This window comes from Tachypleus tridentatus, chromosome 6 (genome assembly GCF_004210375.1).
Source record: "Tachypleus tridentatus isolate NWPU-2018 chromosome 6, ASM421037v1, whole genome shotgun sequence".
NCBI classification, from domain to species: domain Eukaryota; kingdom Metazoa; phylum Arthropoda; class Merostomata; order Xiphosura; family Limulidae; genus Tachypleus; species Tachypleus tridentatus.
This window is the reverse complement of record NC_134830.1, coordinates 143030246-143050356: the sequence shown is the minus strand read 5'-3', so window position 1 is coordinate 143050356 and position 20111 is coordinate 143030246. Positions and strand designations below refer to the sequence as shown.

Here is a 20111-nt window from a genome sequence, read left to right as displayed (position 1 = left end):
CATACTGTTAGTCAACATTTAGTGAAACTAGAGGTGTATAAAGCCTCAAGTCTGAGCTTTTAACATTCTTTACTGACATGAGTACCCAAATTTCATGAGACATGCTTTGACTACCACGGACAGTCTTCCTTCAGTGAAGGTGATCCACAGAATCGCATCAGGAAAAAAGTCTTGACGCAAGCTAATCTTAATTAAAGACTAAATCCTTTGTAACATATTGGAGCTCTTACTGTGGTAACTTGTACATTCTGGGATTTATTGTCATATAAAAATGGAAGTCACTTCTCACTTGTATGGTGGTTTAAATATGTGAATAATTTTTTAATCTGAGGATCAATTACTAGAACTTCTTAAAGATGAAAATATCAGTAGTTTGATTTAAATATAAAGGACAAGTTTACTGTTTTGTATAATTTCTTATTGACTGTTGTCCATTTGGTAAAGTTGCTTGAGGGATAATTTGTCCTAGCCATCCCAGTTCATAAGTAACAGGGAAGGCTGCTACTACTAATCAATCAATGTCAGTAGGATTGGTATGGCCAGGGGGTTTAAGTAACTTGTAATCTGAGGGTTGTGGGTTTGAATCCCAGTTGCACCAAACATGTGGTGGCATTATAATGCAATGGTCAGTCCCACTATGGGTTGGTAAAAGAGTAGCCTAAGAGTTGACAAGGACTTGCTGCCTTTTCTCGAATCGTGCACTGCTAAATTAGAGAAGGACAGTGCAGATGGCCCTCGTGTAGCTTTGCACAAAATACAAAACAAACTAGCACCAGCAGGCTACTTTAAAATAGTTGGGCTTGGGTTTCTCTGTTATCCATATAATTATTTTTTCTTTCCAAGTGATAGAGCATGACCCACTGTGAGCAGGAAGGAATGTGACAACCCTGTGATGCAAGGGTTGAAGTCTTTAGATGGTCATTTTGGATATGAATTGATGTGGAATATTAACAGATAAAATTTTAATTGGCCAAACAACAAACTTTACATCCACCAACACAGTAAATGTTTAAGTTTGCTAGAAAATTTTACTTATTCTTAAATTATAATTAAAACAATACTAAATTTACCAAGTTAATGAGGTCCAGCTTCTGGCCTTCACCTTTCAGATATGCATTTTCTGTCAATTAACCTGAATGTTTAAAGATAATAGATAAGAACAGTCAAACTATTGTGAAGCTTAAAAATGTAACACTACAACTGTGAATTTGTAATTTCAAATTATAATCTAGTCGTGTAATATTGTAAAACAGTACATGAGGAGAGCAATCAGTGACAAAATAACTTTTTATTTCAACTTTGAAAAGGTGTTAAATGAAATACTAGATATTGCATATAAGCAAAAATGTCTTTTGAATAATATCCTTATTGTATGATTTTGGTACATCTGCATTATTCAAAAATGTCTTAATTTTGTTAAATTAAAATAAGGTAAAATAACTTTTCTTGAATTCTCCACAAAGACACTTAAGGGTTATCTCCTCTCATGTTTCATAATTCAGAAGTCGTAGACTTCAGAAAAGACAGCTAATGAGCACCACCACAAACACTGGGATACTAAACCACATAAATGTCCCCACTGCAGAAACAGATAAGCATGCTCTATGAGAGGAGTTGAACCTCCCAACCAGCAGCTATAAATTGGGACATCTTTAGAGGATCCACTAGTGATCTGATTTCTCAATTCCTCAAAAATTCTTATTTCAAACAGGATAGTATTATAATGCATAAGACCCCAACAACTACATGTCTGGCTTTCCCAAGTGACTGAAATAACTTGACAGTCCTCACAAAGCTTTTACCCTTGATCAGGAGGGGAATTGGATAATTGAAAGCATTTAAGGTGCAGTTAGCAGCATTGTTAAGGTGTTTGCATTTATTGACTGAGCTTTAACCACAAGCATCCATTTGCAGAGCTAAAGGATGTTTATTTAAATGTAATATGCACAATGGCTTCATTACTTTGTTTATTCCGCCCACCAAACTTATGGGAGGAATCCAGTCATCAAAAATGATACCATCGTGATTTATTCCAGATGAAAAAGCAAGAGGTCCACTTAAATGAGAAGTTGCAGCATACCATAGAGAAATTCTAGGTTTTATAAATTCTGGTAACTTTTTCTTAGTTCACAGGATTGAATGTGCCTGGAATAAAAGAAAAAAAGGCAAGGAAAGGGGTAGGTCAGTTTAGATTAACACGGTGTCACTTTCCCAGTAAATGTAGTATTGATCGCAAAGCAATTTAAATCATAATTAAACCAATGAACATCTTAATGTGAATATTCACTGCTGTCTGTTGTAACCCAGAATGAAATTTACATAAATTAAGTAACGTGTATCAATGTATTATATGGTTGTAAGATTGCTCTGATCACTGTATTAATCCTATGCATTTGTTTCACCATATTTCAGTATTCACACTTCCTTCTGAATAGCATTGTTTCCAAAATGCCTTAAAAATTGAAACAAATAGTACAGCTTGTTTTAGTAATACAAAATTATCAGTAGTTCTATAATAATTCCTTGAACAGAGTAAAAATTGTTTAAGATAGCCACAACTAACATTATGTGTTGTTTATTAGTTGAAACAAGATTCCCTGGTTTATGAATCTATCCAAGTTGTTTTAATGGCTTCATTTAAGAGACACAAAACGGTTACAAAGATAATGCTCACAACAGTAGTAAAACCCGACACTGAACAGCAGCATGAGTTATGTACACGTGGACCAGATGATTATATTAACAGCTACATTGCTATTCCCTATGCCATAAATTCACTTATATTAAAGTGATTTTTCTATGAAAATTATACACAACAATAATAATAAAAAACTGCTAAAAGGTTTGTTATCACAACCTGAATTTTTTTCTCAAAAGTCCTTTCAGTGCTTCAGAGTTCTTTACAAAGCCACAAATTTTCAAATAAAATTTCATTGACCATTCCTCTTACCATACTATAGGAAAATACTTACAAAGTTAGCAAATGAATGGAAAACTAATTTGATTCAGTGAATATTAAAAAAAAACAAAAACAAAAACCAGTTAATGAAAATATTTACATTTTATACACAATCGCCTTGTTCTGCTCTGCATCAAATATCCTTTGCATTATCATATTTTTGCTAAAAGTTTGTTATCCACTACAATCATATACTGCATACGTGTGCTAAAATTCAGTTTAAAACAATTTTAACGAATATCTACTTTCATTTCATAATAGAAAAACATCAACATTGAAATAGGTGAGATTGTAACATTTACTACAAATGTACATCAGAAAAAAAGTTTAGAAGTTTGTGTCACCCCCCCCCCAAACAAAACCACATTGAAAGCAACTGAACATTAAAGACAGACGAGAGTTTAACTAAATCCGACTAAAATGCCGAGTGAAGTGGTCTGGATTAGTGATATGGTATTTTTAGTTGAGGTAACCTCTACACTGAGGGGCACCACAATCACATGGAATTTTTTCTTCCTCGATGGGGAACTTGTAGTCGTATGTTATCTCTTCATTCACATTGATGGGTTGTTTGGAGTAAATGACTATTTTCTTCTGGCCTTCCACTGTGATAATCTTGGCATAACAGTTTGGCTAAAAGTACCCAAAATAACAGAAAATCTATTAGAGAAAAAAACATTCCTTTTTGTTTTTGTACTGAAAACTCTTATATTTCTTTCACTTTAAGATAATTATAAAAACTATCATCACATACCCTTCAATTAATATGAAAGACTTTACAGAATGGTCATACTCAATTCTGATTGTAACTATAAAGAACGGATGTCATGCACTCAAGCCTAACACTTCTAAACACAAAAAAAAGTTGCCTGGCACCATGAGTGTTTAAACATATCACAAAATAGGTGACCATTAAAATTATACATTTTTTTTTCAAACACAACTATAATCATGTGATAATAACTTACACAACTACCTTTAACGAATTTACTGTGACAGATAATGTGAACAAAAGCTAACAATTCACATTAAGATTTTAGTTATAACAACAATCACTGAAATCTACCATTGTTCTGAATAAACCTAGCCATGGAACTTACATTACAACTGTGGTTAATAAACCTAGCTAGGTTTCCACACTTAGTAGCATCAATGATCTCCTGGTCCACCCTGAACAGGTAGGAACTGCCAATACCAAGTTCTGTGTACTTCTTTTCTCGAAGCTCCGCCACCTCTTTACGGACCATTTGGCCAACATATTCTATTACCATTTCATCTGCTGCAATAGGTTCCAAGGCAAACAATCCCCAGTCATGGATTCTACTTCTGGCAAACTTCAACTGCTTCTTACGGAACTGTAGATAAGTTTCAAAGTTACAGTCAGTTTTGTAGTACAACGGACAAATAATGGCCACGTTAAGTATCTCACTCACTACAGCAGAAAGAAATTTCAAGTTTCTCTCTCAGTATATTCAGTCACAATTTATTTCACAGTCCATGTGTGTTATTCTTAACATGGAATATTAAATCTGAACAAAAACAGTCAACTTTACGAGAGGCAAACATTTTTTTAAAAAGAATTTCACTAAACCAAATTTTTATCAGTTGCAAGTTCATCAACGTTGAGGTTCATTAATTTTTTTTTAATCATCATCATCTACTACACAAACCTTAGCAAAACTGTATCACTCACATTCAACATGCAATAGCCACTTAATCAATAACGGTTATATCAGTGTCTTGCATAAACAAAGAGTGGACCTATCATTTAATAAATTCTAAGAACATGATCATGCCAAGGACTTTGTTCAATATGGCTTGAACTTAAATTATTTGTATTTTCTGTGGTTTTAGGGGTATTGTTAAAATAGATGAGGTTTAAATATTAGTGGAAAATAGACCCAATTCTTTATTAATAAAAATAAAAAAAACTTGTGAAGTGCTAAAACATGTTGGGATTTTTTTTTTCCTTTCAGTTATGAATAAGAAGGATTTTTTCATCAGCTGGATAAACTTTTATAATACACATCTCAAGCTGGGTGAACTCCCAAAATACATACCTTGAGCTGGTTGAACTTTAGGAGATCACTCTTAGTGACGTCAACTTCACCAAGTGAAGTCAGAAGACGCCTCTGATTTGATCTTGCCTCTCTGGTGGACTGAGCTGCTACCCGAGCTTTACTGAATGGGTCCTATAATAACAATGATCCATTTACTACTAGACTGAAATAACTTACAAAATGTCAAAGCTGACATTAATGTTTCATTTGTTTGATGTACAGTTCCATGAGTGGATAAAATCAGGAATCAGTGAATACTTGGTATTTCATGAGTTGATTTAGACATACTTAATTTCAATCTACAGCTGTGAAACACTAAGGAACTGGTAAGATCAAATACTACTCGATAAAGTCGATACCCCCATAGAGTTCCGACAGACATTTCATACATTTACTCTAATAAATTATGCCATCATTATGAGTGGATAAAATCAGGAATCAGTGAATACTTGGTATTTCATGAGTTGATTTAGACATACTTAATTTCAATCTACAGCTGTGAAACACTAAGGAACTGGTAAGATCAAATACTACTCGATAAAGTCGATACCCCCATAGAGTTCCGACAGACATTTCATACATTTACTCTAATAAATTATGCCATCATTATGTCACTTTACAGAGACTAAGATATAGCAAGCTAAAATCCTATCCAGTTTTTCTCTACTTTATGGAGACTGTATGGAATAGCAATACAAAATCAAACTACATTTTTTTTTACTGCAGAGACTGTATATCAAGTTAAAGTCCCAGTTAATGGTAAAGTTTTACTTGGGAAATTTATTTTGCTGGTAAGTAACAGAACAGTGTTCACATGTTGCATTACACCAAGTCATACTACTGAGTGTAAATCACTCCTCCATGTAAAACCATGGTAGGTTAAAGTATGCATGTAACGATTTTTTAATGTTACATTCAAAGTGTAATTAAACTACTTTATAATCATCACATATAAATAAATCTGGCATTAATCATAGCAAAGAAATCAACTTTTATGTCATTTTAAGTTTTAAGTTCTTAAACTGGTAAAAAAAATATTGAACTCCTCAATCTTCCCTTGTATATGAATCATGACTTGTTTTCCAGGTCTTCCCCCCCTTCTTGGCTTTATTTATCACCCCTCTCTGAATTTACGATAACTTACTTATTGTAACATTGATATTACTAAGGTATAGTCAAAGTGAAATTTTTATGGCTTTAAATCATTTTTGTTTATGAAGACATAAACTAGAAAGTCAGACCCCTCTTGTCATGCCCACCTTTCACGTTGTCTCTAACAAATCATCAACAATTCTCTCTGCCACATTTTCAACCAATCTCAATGCAGAGTTTTACATCAAGTGACACATTATATTACATTATTTTCAGTATTGTCCATTTCATCTTCAGTTTAAAAAGTAAAAATCTAGTTACTGTACAAGTACCATCATTATATTAAGAAAAAACAACAAAACTATGGCTGAAATTTCATTGTCAACAGCCACCAGAAAAACAAGAGATTAAAAGTAAATACATTTCTTGTTTTCAATGTATATTCTTTATTTATATTTATAAAAGGAAGTAAAATATAAAAATTAAACTTATTATGAAAGATTGAGTAAGATAATGAATAATTCACAAGTTACGCTTGTTTTTGTGTCATTCAATACAGTAACTTAAGTCTCTAAATAAGTATTCACAAACTGATTTAAAACTTAGATAGCAAGAATAAAAGTCATACACAGTCCAAATATCAAAATTTAGTACAAACAGATGTATACTGTTATGAGTCTTAAGCTAACTAGGATAAACACATGTAGTTTCCTTTTATAGTTTACAATAATGTTAAAAAGAAAAAAAGTCACTAATATTTATTTTACATTTTTATGATGATTATGAGGTTGACCAAGTCTATATACGGTTAGGGGCATTGAAAATAAATAGAATGTACAGTTTAAAGAAAAATAAGTGTTTAATTTTTATTTGGAAGGTTTTATATGTTATACAAATAAAATTTGAAGTATTTTAAATGAAGTATTTTTAATTTTAACACAAAAATAATTTTAGACTCCGAGTTTTCAGTATACTGACTTCATATATTCACTGTCAAATTTTTAGTAAGATTACCAAATTAAAAATTGATTTTTTATATAAAAAAGACAAAACATTTATTGACAGCTTGCCAAATTTTGTGAAGGTAGTTGTACCATATTAAAAATTACAGTACAAAAATGCTGACAGCTACAAGGATGGTGTAAAACACCAAAAGCAAATTTGTTTGTATTTCTTTGTGTGACTTGTACATGACAAAGAATCCTGTAACTAGTGCATAAACAGTTTAAAAATGTGTTTCACTAGCCAGTCGGGTCACTACTTGAAACGGGAGGGGAAAGGCTGTTTGTATGTGAAGTAAACACTTATGGTATAAGACAATATTAATACTCTAAATCACAAGGTCACAGGTCCACTTTTTATTCTTGTCACCACAATATGCTATTTAATGTTACAATTAATTTTTACAGGACTTATATATGTCTACATAAACACGTATACACGTTGTTATGCTTATAATAAGTTAACAGATTCACCATTTTTACAATGAACTACAATATTCACCATTCTACTTATAATAAATAATAAACTACAAGGTATATCAAGATCTACATGTCACTTGTATTGAACTAGAAGATCCATCTTTCTTTTTACAATGAACTACACGATTCACCATTCTACTTATAATAAATAATAAACTACATGATATAATAAGATCTACATGTTACACTGAACTACAAGATACATCATTTTACTTGTAATAAACTATAACATCTCTTGGCCTGAATACAAAAAAAGGTAAAACAAAAAGAATGCTACAAACTTGAGTTTCCACATCCATTGCAGGGTTCATAAGATCAAGACATCTCTTTTGTACAGCCTTTTCTTTCTGGTCCATCTTGTAGTAACCCTCTGTACGAGCACATCCTGTCGCATGTACCCTCGTTCCCTCTTCACGTTTCTTTTTCGGGGGCGAAGGAATATTTGTTGGTAATAAAAGCTAAGGAAAATCCCTAAAACACAATCTAGTTATGGCCCTATTGTTTAAGTATTCAAACACATTTACAACATTTATCACATTAAATTTGCAGTGCATTAAAATACTATGTAGAGAATTTCCATCATATTATATATAAATATTCTTACAGGACACTATCCAAAAGAAAACAATCAGAAATACAATTGAAAAATGAGGTAAATTAGAAATGGTCATTGCCATTACTTTGACTTAAATAATGAGATAACAATAACTAAGTTATCAGCAACCTCTGGGGGGGGGGGGGGGGGGGGGCAAGAGGAGTTTATCAACAAACTGTTCCACGAGCTTTATGGTTCAATTGGAAACATTTTTTGCAAACAATACATTTGATATAAATAAAATTTTAAAGTTTTTTTCTTCTAAAAGTTCATTTTAAATTCCTTGACAAACCTTTGAAAAGTGAACCAATCTTGACAATTTTTCCATGCACAGTAAAATTATGGCACCAAACATTACTAATGTGTCTCAACAATCAAAGGCTTATCCACCCATATACATATGTTTATACATTGGCAGTCAAGTGTCAAAAGTACTGATGCTTTTACACAATTCTATCAGCTTTAGACCTCCTTACTCTTCCTTAATATCAATTATAAGTTCAAATCTTACATCAACTTTTACTGTGATATTTAAATATATTACGGATATTACTGTATATATAAAAAAATTACACTTTTTCAAATGACAAAAAAATTCAATAAAAATTCTCAAACATTGTGCTATTTTCTTTTATACCTCATGGTAACCAGAATTTAATATATATATTTCTAAAAACGACACTAATTCTCAACATCAAAAGGATATGAGGATGATCAACCCAGTGAGTGTCACTAAGCCAGTATCCCTGGATGTCATCCTGAAGTAATGCATCATAACTTCGCTTCAAATATTGCACGTCTTCGGCATCAATGCCTGTTTTCAAGAACTCATAGAGAATGTTCATTTCCTCTACCAGGTCTCTTTTACTGAAGAAGCTCTTCATCTCATCTTCTGTAGAGTCTACAATATCTGGTGGTAGCATCTTCAACTGTTTAGGCTTCAAAGACTTTTCTTTCTGCTTTTGTTTAGATCTAACCTTGGACAACAGTGGTGGAGATGGAGTCCGTACCCGGGTGTACTCATGATCTTGAATGGGATGAGGTGCAGTGAAGCCCCGAGCAACTGAGTCAATGACAGATTCAAGTGTGGATGTGGTTCTTGAAGCTTGCAAGTCTGACTGGGGCATACAATAACTGTGTTCATATATGAGATGGGTGGAAAGTCCATCCTCCTCAGGAGACTCATCTTTGACTAGTTTGATATCTGCTTTGGACGAGAAATCCTTCGCCTTCTCTGGACTCAAAATATCTTTATCCTTACCTATTTCCTTATGATGTACAACTCCATTTACCACAACAGTAGGTTCTAATTCTTCTACTAAGGAGGAATCATTCTGAGAGGTTCTTGAAACAGGTTCCAACTTCTCAGAGGATAACCCTGATACAGATTCACTAGTGGATCTTTCTGGAGAAGAAAACTCAGTGAATCCTGTTGCTAAGGCTACTAGAGCTTCTGAAGCTTCAACCTCTCGAGTGCTTGCCTTGTAAGGAGAAGGAACCCTTTCAGAAGAGGATGAAATATCTTTCTTGGACATTTCCAAACCTTTATTATCTACTTCCAAAACATCTTTATTATTCTCAGCCTTATGGTCTTCTGATTTAGGTAATACTATAAAACCATGTTTTGGCACTTCTTTGTCAGTGACATCAGTGGTACTAGATGTGTCAAATGCTTCTTCTTCATCTGATTCTGAAGATGGTGATGAAGACAATTCCACAGTTGGCTTTGGCAAAATCTCAGTTACCTTCTCACTGATTTGTTCAGTCACTTTTTCTTTAATTTCTTTCTTTTCTGCCTCTTGGCAAACATTTTCTTTTAATTCCTCTTCTTCAGCTTCCTGTCCATCGGTTTCATGAAAATATTTTTGAATTTCCACTTGAGAAACTGCCTCTTCTCTGTAGAGTGAGAAAAACAACACAGTTTAAATTCCTACTTTAGTATTTGAACCCAAGAAACTACTACTTGTCTGCAAACAGTTTAAAAGGTAAAAACAACAAGTCATATATATAGGTTAATAATTTGGTTATTTGATAAAATTCAAGTGTTTCTCAGCAAGCCAGTAACATGAAAATGTTCATTCAACTACCAACATGTTAAAGGTAAATCTATTCACTTATTCAATACAAGTTTAATGCCAGTCTAAAAAGTTTCAACCAATGAACTACTTACTTTCAAATATATTATTACCTTAGAAACCAATTAATAAGAGCAAATGAAATAATCATTGTGTAACAAAACAGTTTCAATGCTGCAAAAGTACATGTGGCTCTACAAAACATTATTGGTGAAATATATTCTTCAGGCAACTTGTGTTGTACTACATACTATACAAGACTTAGGACTTTCTTTGTTCAATATCTTACAATTTACTTTGTACTAAACAGAGTTTACCCATCATCTTGCACCAGAGATGTTTCTCTACTCTCTTCAGATACGTGTAGAGCTTTCTTGATTTTGCTTATCTCGTCATCAGTTGCATCAACCTCTGACTGGGACATTTCTGTATCTGTGAATTTTTCTTCATCTTGCTCAGATTCAGACTGAGACTGTTCTTCATAATCAGAGTCTGAATCTGAGGCAACTGAGCTACTTTCTTCCTCTGCAGAACTTTCTTCTGACTCTGATTCTGCCAGGTTAACACAAGTTTCATTATAATCAAACACATTACATGAGTGAAAGCAATTCTTTACTAGTTTAGCACCATGAAGGCTACTTTTATAACATCATGTTATCAACTGAGTAACATTTACTTACAAAAATTACTAAAAAAATACAACAGAATTAAAGTAATAAAAATGATAATTTTATTGACACTTTTATTTTTAAACAAAAAGCTCTTTAAGCACCAGCAGGCTACATGGCCAGGTCAGTGACCTTTATAATTTAGGCAAAGCCATCCATAATTTTAAACTGTTGCCAAGGTGGCAGAAAAAAAGAGTTACTATTGATAAAACTGTGGTAGTGACAGTAAGTTTCATAATGCACCCATTGCTGAAAGTGTGACGCATTTGGTAGCACCATGTTTCAAAACCAAGGTTTTTGGATCCCAAGTCCAATATGTTAACCATTAACTGATGCTCTAGCCCTTTTTAAAACTATGGTCTAATAATTCAGAAATACAGTGGATCAAACAAATATCTTGGGTTAAGTTGCACCAACTTACCAGCACCCATGCATGCTCAACTGCAAACATTGATTTGAAATCTTTACGTGATCAATTTTAACAACAAAATCTCATCATGTCTCATCATGGTGGTTTTATTCTCCTCTCACTCACCAGTGTCAGCTTTTTCACTCTCACTCTCTTGTGTACTTGGTTCTTCTTCTGTTGAAGGAAACAAAGATGGCTCCTTCCTCCTGCTAGTAATGTCACTCTCGGAATCAGAAAGCTTTTGCTCCTGTTCTCCATCTGTTGGCGTTTTAGAAAAAAACCATAATATCTTATTACCATGTTGCTTAAACAATTACGGTCAGTCTTATGAAGAGTTAAAACGTCTTTCGTTACCCTGACTGATTAATACTTAATACAATGACTTGCATGCTTGCTAAAGGAAAATTTATCAAGTTGCAATTTACTAGAATATTCTGACTGATGCATGTTTTCTTCCATTCTTTTAAATCACAAAAGCTCCATCCAGTTTTGAAAATCAAAAAAATATTATTTTAGCATAAAGATAAAAGTTACACAACAGACTACCTGCACTGTCCACCATAGGAGATCACATATCAGATTTAAAAGTCTAAACATATTCTTGAGACAGCTGGTATGGGTTTTGAAACTTTAATTAAAATACAGTACAGAATGATGTTTCGACCTTCTCAGATCATCTGTAGGTTACTAAAGAGAGTTTGCAAGTTTAGCAAGAACAAGCCATGAGATGTTGGCTGAAATCTATCCAAAACAGTTTTCCTAGCCCATTCACCATGGTTGGAATGTATACATCCCAGTTGCAGTGAAAGGTTTAAAGTAGATTTTATCATTTTATTTGTTAAGCAGGTTTAGGCTAAAAGAATACAGTGATTATGTATTCTCAGTTTGTCCTTGAAGAAGAGAGGTCCACCTTTCGAAAGTGCTTGAATTATAGGGTTTCTATTTTATTTTTATCGAGACTTCTTGGATCTACATGTTTCTAGAACATCATGAATATGTAAATATATCAAAACTGCCTCACATCATTATTCCACCATTTGAAAATTCTACATAACCACCTGCACCTGGTTTGTTTGTTTTTCTTAAAAAAACATCATAAATGGAAGTTTTTTAATTGGAGCATCTGATTTTGTTTTTGAAAAAAGTGGTGAAACTTTACTTAATCTATTTCACCAAATTAAAAAAAACTATCATGAAAAATTAATAAACACATCTCAACAATACAATTTAATTTATGAATTTTTTTTTAAATGTGAAGACAAATGAACTAAAAGAAATATAGAAACTAAGAGCCCAACCTGATTCATCTGGCTTTTTGCTGTCTTCATCATCTAATGGTGGAGGTGATGGAAGTTTTCGTTTCCTCTGGAAGGAAAAATGGAGTCAACACAAAACTTCATGTTACAAACCCTTTTATATAAAGTTAGAACCTTGCATGGAAGTTAGGAGACCTTTATCTACTGAAATTAGTAATAAATATCTGTGAAAATATGTACAAGTTAAGTGAATTAACTTTAATTTCTATACTTTTGGTTAAGTACAAATTTACTACATGAAACACAAAAATGGGTATCGGTACTTGTCACCTAAAACCTTAGACTTTAGCCAAATAGGAACTAAGCAATTATAGTGTGAAACCTTAGACTTCAGTCCACAAAGAACTGAGTAATTATAGTATGAAACCTTAAGACTTCAGTCCACAAAGAACTAAGTAATCACAGTATGAAACCTTAAGACTTCAGTCCACAAAGAACTTACAGTATGTAGACTTCAGTCCACAAAGAACTAAGTAATCACAGTATGAAACCTTAAGACTTCAGTCCACAAAGAACTGAGTAATTATAGTATGAAACCTTAGACTTCAGTCCATAAAGAACTAAGTAATCACAGTATGAAACCTTAAGACTTCAGTCCACAAAGAACTGAGTAATTATAGTATGAAACCTTAGACTTCAGTCCATAAAGAACTGAATAATTATTATGTGAAATCTTAGACTTTAGCTCACAAAGAACTTGCTGTTTGAATAAGTACAACAAATTATTGTTTAAGTAAATTCTTTTGATACACACGATTTTCCCAACAATCAGTGCTGTTACACAGTTTTATACATTACATAAACAAACCCAAAGCTTTTTCATGAAAGAGCCTCAAACTGTAAAGTTGTAATTAAAATTAGTACCACAGTTTCAGAAAAAAACTACTGTACAAGTTTGTTTTTGTAGCATAATAAAAACAAAGGCTGATGTTTAGTGTTGCTACAAAAGTTTACACTTGTAAACTAATGAATGGGTTACAGCCTTTTCAACAAATGACCCTAAACAAAAAAATTTTACCTCACCCACTGCTCTTGTAGTTGAGTTTTAACTTGAAATGTTAGAAAACATCAAAATAAGCAAATTGTTAATTTTATCATTTATGCACAGCTTTAATATGCAACATAATGAATATATTAAAACTTTAATATGCAACATAATGAATATGTTAAAACTTTAAGACAAAAACAATACACAGCCAAAAGATAATTAAGTGCAGTAGATTATTTAATACTTGTTCCAGATATTTAATCTGTGTATAAAACAGTAAAACATCACTGTTAATAACGATCCGATTTAGTTTCTGTATTAGCCATCACTGACAAAAAGTTTCAGATTTTCATGCAGGTATATAATACATGAATTTTCATTAATTATTACCAAACATTGTCCAATACAGCTAACGAAGTACAGCACTGACAACAAAATATCAAAATGCAGATGATTAACATTTCTTGACAGTCCAATCTTTACATTATGTTGGTTGGAAATTTATAAAAACTGCAAATGATTTTGTGAAGGAGGATTGATGGATAGATACGAGGAAAAACAGTTCTATAGCATCTAACAATGCAGCCAATGGAGAAAATAGCTATTTTCATCACAATAACATAATATTTACTAAAGTAACAAGTTCTCCTTATTAACCTCTTTTATTATCTTTAACTATGTTTTAAGCATTAAGACAAAATGTAAACAGCCATGTGTTAGATGGCTCTTACTTTGAAAGAAGGCATCTTCGGTATTGCAGCTCGTAGACTTCGACCCAAGCCCATACTATCCAGTCCAAAACCAAAACCACTTTCATTCCCAGTAGAATCAAACAAAGTTGACCAGGTGGATATTTCTTGTTTAGGTTTTTCTTCTAGATCGCTCTTCTCAAGACTCAAGTTAATACCATTTCCTTCAAGCTTTGTGGACTTAAGAAAAACAAAAAAACCTTCTTTCACAACATTGACAGTTTTATTCCAATATACAAAATAGATTACAGAAATAAAAAAAATGTAAATCTGACTCTTAAAGATTAACTCTTTTGCAATGGGTCAAAGGTCAAAGGCAATGTCACTGTAATTGTGAACTTGCATTCAAAATGTGATTGAAATACAATTTTAGAATTTTTGTCAAGTTTGATATTAAATAATATATTATAATTCAAACTTTAATATTATATGTATGTTAATTTCTTAATTTGAAAGTAAATATTAAAAGAACACATCTAAATATAGATTTTAATGAATCAAATGTTACATCAAATGAAGAACTGGTTAAAATTAAATGTTTGTATTGTCAAAATACCACGTCTTTAGTTTTGTACAAATTAGGAACTGAGTTTTCCAATACTGGCAAGCTAGAATACCAAATAAAAACCTCATTACTTTTTGGCTGAGGTATGGCTTATGTACTGAATCAAACAGATTGTGGTCCTGTTCACCTCTTTCCATTTTTGAAAACTATCCCTTATATACATTTACTTCAATATATGACATGTAACCAACTGACAGCTTAGAATGTCCTCCTAATGGTTTTCAGCCATATTTTTTTAACAAACACTTCAAGAAGGTATGTTGTGTCTTTAGTCTGCTCAAAGTTTCATATATTTTTAGATCAAAATACAACTTAGTTATTAAACTTAATAAATTATAGTGGAATTCTAGAGTATTGATTTAGTAATTTATGATTTTTTAGTTATTCAACTGTGTATATAAAATATAAATGTTTAAATTTAATTTACTTAACTCCATCAGTATTGTTTTTCTGTAAAATCTAAAAATATATTCATTTAAGAAAAATATGGTTAATAACTTTTAAATAGTAATAATTATATAAATATATAATACATAATAGTTGAAATGTGACTGTATATTACAAAATACTAGTCCAATAAAACATGACCAAGATAGGGTAATTTTTAAAGACTAAAGGTCAGTTTTATGTTACTGGATATAGTAACAATTTCACATGTACTGCATCAATGCAAGTTATGTAATGTTAGCCAAGCACCACTGGAAGGTTAATATAATAAAAAAAAAAGAAAAATACATACAAATATACAATGTTATAAGACTTAAGCTACTGAAATTAAACATTTGTATTTTCATGTTATAATCTGTAAGTCATTCTAGCATGAAAAAAAGTATAATTTATATTGATATCTTAATCTCTTTGTGACGGTTACAGGTCAGTCAAATTGGCAGATCACAGATAGTTAGGGTAAAGAAAATAACAGTCATACAGAAAAAACACACATGAAATGTATTTAGGAGGTTTGAGATTTTGGGGACGAAAAACAATCTTTCAATCATAAAATGAAATCGCTGTGCACTCAAACTAGTAAAGAAACAGACTCGATATTTTCAAAAATAAATTTTTAGTAAAAGCACTTCATTAAGAAATCTGATTTTTTGTGTAATATTTACTAAAAGTCTACTAAATTTTGTGAAGATACATATACTGTATCAAAAATCACAGTATAAATACTTAACATGTGCAAACATGTATACAAACTCGTGTATAAGGAGCCCATTGAGAAAGGGTTAACGTAGCAGAAATTTGTATCAATTAGCACCATTTTAACATACACCTCAAAGCACAAAATTTCTGATTATATATATTTTAGAATGTAAAAAAAATATATACTACATAAGATATATTTACTACTGGGTTTGTAATAGACTATTGAACTTGCAGATTTTCCAAAACCTATGTTACTCAGTACCATCCTCAAATGTGCCCTAACATTTGTTCCAAAGCATTTTAAAATGTTAAAAATTAACCTGACTTAATTCTAGCCCCTATTTACATATCACACTACAGTAGAACCCCTCTAAGCAGCTACCCCTTGAAAGAGGTCATTCAATCACAGTCCCTTTTTTTGTTTACATAATCCCTATTAATGTACAGTGGAACCCCCCTAATCAGGCCAGTTTGTCTCAGTCCCAAAGGTGGCTGCTTTAGAGGGTTTCCACTGTATATGTCTATTATATCTAAATTAACACCAATAACCCATTACCGTCTTCTGTGGCTTCATCTGACACATAATCTGCATTTTGTGTGTACGTTACAGCTCATTTCCTACATCACAATCAAAAATTATTTGCAAATTCTTTAATACAAAATGGTACCACAAATTTTTCATACAAAACAACAGAAACTGTATTGAGTTTTATAAACTTAAAATGAAGAAAATAAAATAAACACTCATACCTTTGACTTTGTTTCATGCTCATCCCACCACTGCTCAAAACTTTTAAAGCCTGAACTTTCCACTGTCTTCTTACACAAGTCCTTTTTCATTATCTGCTTTAGCTCTTGGACCACAGCTTCAAGCACTCCCTGGACAGTAGGGGCATTAGGGTCTTCCGGAGGACAAGGACGTGGAGGAAGTTGATGTTGATACGGTGCAGGGGGTGGGTAAGGAGGCATATGACCACCAAAATTACCTTGAATTGGAGGTCTGTAACATCTGTTACCTGGAAAATGATGTGGGGGTACATTTGGGGGATATGGAGGCAAGGAGTTTGGCATCATTTGGGGCCTTATGTTAGGTCTTGGGCCAGGGTAAGAATTTCTTACAATATAACCAGGTTGACCTGGTCCCAGCCCAGATTCTGGCTCCCCATAATGTGGTGGTCTGGGAAAATTTGGTCTGTGATTTGACCCATACATCCCTGAACCCATTCCAGGCCTCCAGATACCCATACGGGCCATCATTTGTACATGTTCACTAGGGTACATTGGATGATTGGGATATGGTTCAGGTGGAGGTCCTCGAGGCATACAGGGGTGAGGCAAAGCAGAAGTTGCTGACATTTGGTTTCCATTGTACATAGCAAAAGGACCAGCTCCAACTGGTGCTTGTGGAAAACCAATGCCAGGGTTTGATGGTGCATTGTCAGGAGGAAGGTGAGGATTTACCTCCAATTTTTCTCCCCCACTACTAAGGGATGATAAAGACATTCTATCATCATCATCCTCTTCATCTTTATCTTGATTATCAATATCCGATGGAGATGGTGGCTCGGGCCTTTCGTCTCTCACGGGTGTAGAATCTAGATCTTCCCCTATTCCTCCATTAGCCTCTTGTTCATCTGAAGCCTTACTGTCCTGGTTGTATGCACAAGTTCTGGGGTCTTTCATAAAGGGATCAACATTAGATAATGTCAAATTTCTGAGTGCACTAGAAGGTTCAAGGATAGCGTTTTCTGGCAAGTAACTGGTATCTCCCACAAAATAAGATGTACTCTTATCACTTTCAATGTCCTTAGTAATTTGGGCCCATTTATAATACATTGCTGATGAAAGGAAAGGGGATGGGGGTGTTGAAAGAACTTCAAAATTATCATCATCATCAGGTGGAGGAGGAGGCTTTTCATCATTTTCAGGAAGTGGAGGAAGAGGAGAATAATCAGGAGGCACTGGTGCATCATTACTGACAGAACTGTGTAAAGGGGGGTTTTCATTACCAAGAGAAATAGGTAAAGAAGTTTTCTTCTCCATCAACTGAGAACTAATGGTCTTAGAAGATGAATCTTTCTGTTCAGATTCCAAAGATGGGCTACCTAGTCCACCTAATGCTAAGAATCCAGGTGTTTTTCCTTCAGTTTGCTTCAACAGAAGTTCAATTCTAGAGTCCAAACTCTCACGTGCAGGACTTTGTTTGGGCGGTAATGATTGGGGAGTGTTTGGTGGGGTCACTTGACTGTTTTTTCTTGATTGAAAATGTAGTGAAGACATACCCCATTCAGCACCAGGATGACCAAAAGTGTTTCTCCCCCAAGAAGGTTTCACCATGTGGGTGGGGTTGATTTCCCATTGGGGTGGTACAAGTTGTCTCATTCCATGAGGAACAAATGAAGAGGCAGGAGGAGGAGCCACAAGATTACCATGTTGTAACAAGTTTCCACTCTCAGAACTCAAAGGAGTGGAATGATCTGATGGATAACCACTACATTCTGATTGAACAGAGTAGCATCTATCTGATGTCCCCCCACTGTAAAACCCACTCTCAGATCCATAGCTACGTTCTGATGAATGAGGTGTTAGGTGATCACCACCCATTCCGGAAAAAGTTGCCTGAGTTTTTGTACGTCCACCTCTTCCTTGCAAACCACGTTCACTAGATGAGCGTTGTTCATTATTCCTACATCTAGGGTCAAAACTTGGAGGTTGCCTTCTTTTCTCCGGTTCTATCTGAAAGACTGTTCTTGGACATCCCGATATCAGTTCTTGATACATACGAAGACATTCTTTGGCTAATGAAAATTAAAAACTCGAGGTGAGAATATACAATAACAAAATTAATATCCACTTGTCATTAAATGGAATTAGAGTTAACTGTAGACTGGCATACATTCAACACACATCCACTATTTTGGTCAAAGCTGTTATTCTTTAATGTTATAATAATTTAGAAATCTTCCGATTATGTGTAATTTTCATTTTGTTTAATGTTAACAGTTTGTAAATCAATCAAAAAGAAGATAAATCTTTCTGTTCAAATTCCAAAGATGGGCTATCTAGTCCACCTAATGATTACAGTTTCTTTTTTAAAAAACACTTCAGAAACCATATATATATAAACTAACTTGCATATAAAATTGTTACTAGAAGTTTCAGTAATTTTTAAATATCAAAATTAGCTTTATAAGAAGTGATCAGTTCAAAAGCTGGTTTGGTGTTAATTTTGTTGCAGAAATATAAATAATAAAAGGAAGTTTGTTTAGCCTTTTTGTTTGTTTTTCTTAAATTTCACACAAAGCTAATGAAAAACCAACAATACAATAGCTATCCTTAACTTTTAACAGGCAGACCAGAAGGAAGGCAGCTAGTCAACAATACCCACCACTACCTGTTGAGTTACTGTCACCTGACTAAACAGTGGGATTTGACAGTTACCTAAGTTAACATTCATGGTCTGAAAGTGGGGGAGTGTATTTGGAGGCAAAGGTATGTAAACCAAGTTCAAAGTCTGTGCACAATTATCCTAATTAATTTGGATTTCTAACTGTGGCATAAGAATCTTAAAAATTTAGCTAAGCCTGTCAGGTTCAATGTCACAAAAGAAGCATTCCACCAGAGATGAAATAAGCAATATTCTGTATTGAAAACGACACAAGATAATAGATTCATTGACAGTTTAAAATCTTGACTTTATATTGGTTATAAATAATGTAGCATTAAATGTCAAAAAGAACTATCAGCAATTAGGGAAAGATATGATGATTATAACTCTGTAAAATAGGCTATAGAAATTGTACTTTGCCTAAGAAATATCTATGTTATAACAAGCAATTTACATTAAAAGTTGTTTTTCTCAGAAGGTATGGTAAAAAAGTTAGAGAAGAGGAAATACCAAGAAAACAAACATCACATTCCTTATGCTAGGGATAAACTAATAATTCGTTTTAAGTATTTCCTCATTGCATTAAAACTTTAACATTAAAATTTGATTTTGTATGT

General features: G+C 33.2%; 1 protein-coding gene across 2 annotated transcripts in view; it reads right to left on the bottom strand.

The window, feature by feature from the left end:
- Positions 1-2601: 2601 nt before the first annotated feature.
- Positions 2602-20111, bottom strand: part of Set1 (SET domain containing 1) — a 39321-nt gene continuing 21811 nt past the window's right edge. For both annotated transcript variants that reach the window (XM_076508485.1, XM_076508486.1), the window contains exons 5-14: positions 16857-18904; positions 14375-14572; positions 12638-12704; positions 11466-11597; positions 10580-10814; positions 8895-10083; positions 7874-8041; positions 5020-5151; positions 4060-4314; positions 2602-3592 (exon numbers count right to left, since the gene is read on the bottom strand). In XM_076508485.1, coding sequence (XP_076364600.1) covers positions 3419-3592; positions 4060-4314; positions 5020-5151; positions 7874-8041; positions 8895-10083; positions 10580-10814; positions 11466-11597; positions 12638-12704; positions 14375-14572; positions 16857-18904 — 4598 coding nt within the window. In that variant the 3' untranslated portion in view covers positions 2602-3418. The remainder of the gene's footprint in view (positions 3593-4059; positions 4315-5019; positions 5152-7873; positions 8042-8894; positions 10084-10579; positions 10815-11465; positions 11598-12637; positions 12705-14374; positions 14573-16856; positions 18905-20111) is intronic.